The following is a 6000-nucleotide window of genomic DNA, read 5'->3' as shown; positions in this document are numbered from 1 at the left end:
CTCCATTAGTGTAGAATCACATTAAACAAAAGCATTCTGAAGCAAAAAAGAACCTTCCATATTCATTCTATTTGCAATGATATGTAACAAAAGGTCAAGTGAAAAAGGACCTTCAATAGTCATCTAACTTTTCATGTGCGTTTGGGGTATCAACTCTCCAAAACAACTTTCCAAATGCAAAAATTCTTGATCAAAACACAAATTCCCCTCTTTCTAAAAAAATTGGGCACTAAATTGCCTTGATACTTCCATTTTGTATCAGAACATAGTAGTTCAACGGATCGACATGTTATCAATGAAAAGGATGGCCTGGATGCTTTATTTTGAAAACTTACGAAGTGGATTAAATAAATGTACTCTCTTTATAATGTGCAACCAAGCCGTCATTAAAAATAAGTGTCAAATGGAAAGCCCAATACGCAACTTGGAAAAGACATGTTATTATAACAAAAATTAACGTATCCATGTTTTCCCTCACAAGTGTATCGTTATAATAACCAAAATTAACGTATCCATGTTTTCCCTCACAAGTGTATCGTGTTTCATATTTTCAAAATGCTGACGAAATCAATAACCATCTTATCTCAAAGCAATCCTTGTTTGATCTCAATACGCAGAGGAACAAATTATAATACGGAAGACAAAATTTTGGAATTTCAAGTCCATGAACTAGTTCACATTATGAGTAAATAATTTGTTAAGAGTTGCTTGCTTAAATGCTCTCAATTCATAGAAACTTCGTACAGAAATAGACACCAAAGGAACATTTCAGAAAAGCAATTGCAAATGCTAAATAGTGACTCACTGTAAAAGGTAGAAAGCCCATGGACTGCTTGGATAACACCTTCCATCCAGCAGTAAAACGTATTACATTGATAAATAGTAGTCAAAAACATCAATTAAAATATCAGCTCCGTTCTGCTCTTTAATTAGGGTTAAGATATGGATAAAAAGCTACAATCATTTTATCATCTACTTTACCATCTATTTACAATCAGGACTGACATTTGCAATGTCAATGTGTGATAACTGTAAGACTTGTGACCTGGATTAGCAAGATAATAAATTTACTGCAAGATCTTTTCAACATTGCATGATATTTTTGCAGGATCAAGATATTTGTGTGAGATTTTTATTGATTAATAGACAAGATTTGCCGTAGATAAAGCAAGAAAACAGACAACTACTAACTCCGTGAATAGAAAGATATTTGACAAAGCACTCTAATTTAGATGCCAACTGTCTTATAAAATTATTTTAATAGATGTACATCAAAATTCCTTTCAATAGACTAAGGCAACACTGGCCAACAACAAACATGCTAAAGAAAACTCAGATGATTGCACGTAGGAAAATGAATCAAGTAAAGAAATAACATCCTAAAAACCAACCAGACAATCACATCATTGCTGCAAAATAACAAAATGCATTCAAATCTTTTTTATCAAGTAATCGTTTTACAATTGAATATGAATAATACCCCGTTTGAGGATATTTTAAATGCTATACACAAAGAAACCTACAGTTTATGGTTCACATAGATAAAGATTACAACTGTGTAAAGAATTAAAAAATGAAGATATAACAAAACAAAAGGAACAGGGATGAGTGGTAAGATATTTCTTCAATTGAATCATTGCTATTGTCAGTGTAACCTTCCATATCGGTGCATCCTTTCTTTTGCCAAGTGTCCAATCTCAATAACCCATTTCTCCAGACTGATTGTAGTCAGGCACAGTATATCATCTCCAAAAATCATTGGACCAGACATAGCAAGTGAATGACCTTGTCAAGGTAATGAAATACAAGAGACTTTGCATAGTCTCTTATTCTTTAATTCCACTATGAGCATTTTCTCGAGATGGAATTCCAAGAAAAGATTTCATGCCATCATAAGCAGCAAATCCAATTGCTACTGTAGGAACAACCTGTTAAAAAGCTGAAGATTAAAGCCAATCCTACAAAAAAACATTTGATACCCACCTGTATAAAGAAAATCTAAAAAAACCAATAAATATAAGATTTATTTCATGACACAACTGTAGCCAACAAGCAACTTAATTTCCAATTGGTAGATCCCTTTACTTCAAAGTTCTTAGTGAATGTCACAGCAACAAACATGTTCAGCAATCAAAAATTCTAGTTGAATTTCACAGATGGAAAAATACTGGATAAATACATTTACTGAATAAGGGTTAACTTTTTGGAGAATATTGTGTTAAAATAAATAGAAATCACTGGGTGGATGATAATGATATTTGAACTGCATTCAGCAATCAGTGTCCCTAAAAAAATCAAAATGAACTATATATTTTTACCATTTACCTTTACATAGTTGATGCTCAGTCCAGAAAACAATTGCTTCCAACCTTGTCTTTGAACAATGGTAATCAATCCATCCCATGTTCCCTTGAATTCATTTTCCATTGACCGAACAGAAGAGGCACTATCTTTGGTGACAGCTAATGTTTGTACCTAAAGAGGCAGTCAAACCTTAGATGTGAAGCTCTAGCATTGCAATCTTAATCTTCATTTTTAAATAATGAAATATGTGAAATCCATCTATACAACTGAAAACTCCTTACTCTAATCACTAAAAAAAATATACCTGCATCTGTCGTCTAACGACATCCAGAGGATATGTGATTGTCTGACCCATCAAACCAGCCAAGGCTCCGCAAGCAAGCTTTGCCAAGACAGATTTTTCATGCTCATTAGGAATATGTCTCTTCAGCTCCTCAAACACATAGAACTTTAATCCCGCATATGGAAAAATTCCATAGAGAGAAGGAACTGTCATGAACCATAAAATCCTTAAACAATCAAATGAAAAAGCACAGCAATTATCTGAAAAGATTTAATATCATTTATAATATTATATGACATGAAAGAAAAACAAGAACGCCATGTAATTAGCTAATAAAATCACTTCAACATGGAAACATAAACACATTATAAAAGCTGAAAAACATTTATAATAAAAGGTCTCACTAATTGGTAATTATAACAGTGCAAACATAAATCAATTATAAAGACCATAAAGAAATGATTCAAACGGGTCTCTTCAGTTAGAAGCATTAACGGACTCTAATTGGAAAACCATAAACTGGAAGTCATATTTCAAGTCTACCTTTCTAACAAGTACACACCCGCTAACAGCTCAGCACTGTTCTCTCCTTAAAACAAGATTTCATTGAGAATGAACTTGAAGTCACATTTTGAGTCTGGCTTTTTGAAAAGTACACACCCCCACTTACAGCTCAGCTATGTTCTCTCCTTATAAATAAGATCCCACTGAGGTTGAAGTGTTGAACCCATCACGACTTACCTATCTTAGCATCATCCTCGTCTCCCTCTATTCTTCTCTGCTCAACAGAATATTGCCAGCTGATCCACATTAAGTTTGTATAGGAGTTGGATAATGAACTACCCATACCCGGGGATCACCTACAAGACAAAAATAACCTTCCACAAGGGAGAAAATGGCAATAATAGCTTGCTTGATTATGGATGCTTGAATGATTGATTGAATATAAACAATTATATCCTATGCAATGAGACAACTTAAGTGACAATTATTAGATGACTTAAGACTTGAAATATTAAATGTCAAAAGATAAGATAAGACCTTATGGCAACTAACACCTTGAAAGATTCCCTAGGACCTAAGTAAACTTGAGTGTGTGAATAGGACCTACCAATGAACTAGTTAGGTAAAATACCTTATTCACACCAACAAACCCCCTTAAGTGCAGCTTTGGTAGTAGTAATTGTCATGCCCCCATTGATAGCCCTAGTCACAGCAATCATAAACCCTAATTGCAGAAGTAATAAACCCTGGTTGTAGCAGTCATGAAAACTTATCACAGATTTATATGGGTGATTAAATAAATGCAAGGGCCGACATAAAAAGATAACAAAATAAAATATGATAAAATATAATTTAAGATGGGAGGCAGACTTGGATTAATTTCTTCACGAAGCCGGCCTAGGGTTTTGATAAGACAAACAATATAGAAGTTTAAATTGGGGCTAACCTAGCCTTGAGATAAAATATTTAAGAGCTGACTCGTACCCCAGCCCTAAACAGAGGCATATATAAGGCCAATGCATAGGATGATTTAGAGACGAGCAATACAAAAAAAGACACATTAAATTATTGCAGAGCAGCGATTATTCCTAAACCTGCATACAGTGATCCACATACAGGTTAACTAGGCAGCAATCAATGATTATCAGCAGCGATTCTATTTACAACAGCGATGACTGGTAAATATACAATCAGCACTTATATTATAATGCAGCAATTAATACATCCAGCAATTAATACATGCAAAGATTATTAAGAGACGATTAAGACATGGATCAGACAGCATTTGAAGAGTCATCATTGATGATCGGACTTGAAGAGGCATGATTAAGAAGGTTATGTCTATTCCAAGGGGACAGCAACTTCCAAAGGTCACCTTCTTTCAAAGAAATGTAAAGATACAAAACATAGAAGACTAGATGGGAGGATGGGCATGGAAGGCAGAATCATTAGGCATTTGATCAAGGAATAAGCTGTCAGAGTTACTAATAATACACTATATGATAGTTTTACATATGGTTCAAGCATTTGGTATGATGCATAAATACATGGCACTCTGATCTGATTAATTTGTCATTTGTCTTCCATTTGATAGGAGTATATGCAGATAATCTATTGCTTCTAATATATATATATATATATATATATATAATTAATGATGAAAAGATTCCTTTAAAGCTTCAGCCAATCTGCCGTCCCATTATGGAGGGGAGAATGTGCATATAAGGAATGCCAGTAGCATAAGGGTCCATTTAAGTTGAGTAACCCTGAGTGGGGCTGGGAGGCTGAATGGTAGGTATCATTCCATGCTCTTGGGCTTGATGGATAGACTCAAGGCGCCTTGTATGATCTGCCATCATGCTTCATAATGTGGATGGGTTATTGGGAAGAGCCTTAAGGGAATCCCATATGTACATTATGAATATTATAATGACAATTAGAATTCTATTTTTAACATTGTTGGATTATATGTTTATTCATCTTTCATAATGATAACTAACCTGGTTGCGGGCTCTAAGTCAAGATATTAAGTTGACAATTTACATTCCCAAACATATTCCATACCTCATTTGGGAATTCTAGGGCAAATTGAGTAAGTCCCAATAGGGGTCACTAGACTGCTTTTCTTGTTAATATATCTATATATGTGCATAGTTAATTATGATAAGGTTCCTTTAAAAGCTTTCATCTAATCTGTCATCCCATTATGGAAGGGAGAAGATACATATGGGGGATGCAAGTAGCTAGGAATCCATTCAAGTAGAGACACCCCAAGTGGGGCTAGGAGGCCGAATGGTGAGTGTAATTTCATGCTCCTGGATGGAACGACTCGAGGTGCCTTGTATGATCTCCCATGGTGCTTCATAATGCAGATGAGTTGTTAGGGAAACCACATGCACATTATGTAATTTACAATTATGAGTAAGATAATGTTCCTAACCCTAGAAGGAAAGATCGATTTTATATCTAACATGATTGAGGGGTCTCAATCAAAATCTAATTAGTAAAGGATATCTCAAATCCATTTTTTACTGTACTTGGAATTGTAATTTTAGGGCAAAAACTAGGGCATTGGAAAAGGGGACATTACAGCAGATTATTATGCAAATGATGCAAAGATGAAGATTAGTATGGGTCCTATTGATGGGTGTTTTGTGACACCACCAACACAGAATAAAATTTCCAACGATCACTCTATCCTCTCTTGATCAAAATCTCATGTAAGCTAAGATTGCAGGAAGATCATACATTGATTCCAAGGTTCCAACTGTGTACTAGCAACTTTATGATGGATATAGACTCATTTGATTGATGTTGCTAGTAATCCAAGGGGACTTACGTACAATACAGAAGACTTAAATTTTGAAACTTCAAGGAAACTTTCGTGAATGATTTGGCAGTAAATAACT

The 6000-nt window shown here is 34.6% G+C and overlaps 1 protein-coding gene across 2 annotated transcripts in view; it reads right to left on the bottom strand.

Moving 5' to 3' along the window:
* Nucleotides 1–1406: 1406 nt before the first annotated feature.
* Nucleotides 1407–6000, bottom strand: part of LOC131069024 (mitochondrial carrier protein CoAc2) — a 41653-nt gene continuing 37059 nt past the window's right edge. For both annotated transcript variants that reach the window (XM_058004321.2, XM_059219935.1), the window contains exons 5-7: nt 2609–2793; nt 2326–2475; nt 1407–1928 (exon numbers count right to left, since the gene is read on the bottom strand). In XM_058004321.2, coding sequence (XP_057860304.1) covers nt 1827–1928; nt 2326–2475; nt 2609–2793 — 437 coding nt within the window. In that variant the 3' untranslated portion in view covers nt 1407–1826. The remainder of the gene's footprint in view (nt 1929–2325; nt 2476–2608; nt 2794–6000) is intronic.

This window comes from Cryptomeria japonica, chromosome 4 (assembly GCF_030272615.1).
Source record: "Cryptomeria japonica chromosome 4, Sugi_1.0, whole genome shotgun sequence".
NCBI classification, from domain to species: Eukaryota; Viridiplantae; Streptophyta; class Pinopsida; order Cupressales; family Cupressaceae; genus Cryptomeria; species Cryptomeria japonica.
The sequence above is the reverse complement of the archived record's forward strand: the minus strand, read 5'-3'. Positions and strand labels throughout refer to the sequence as shown.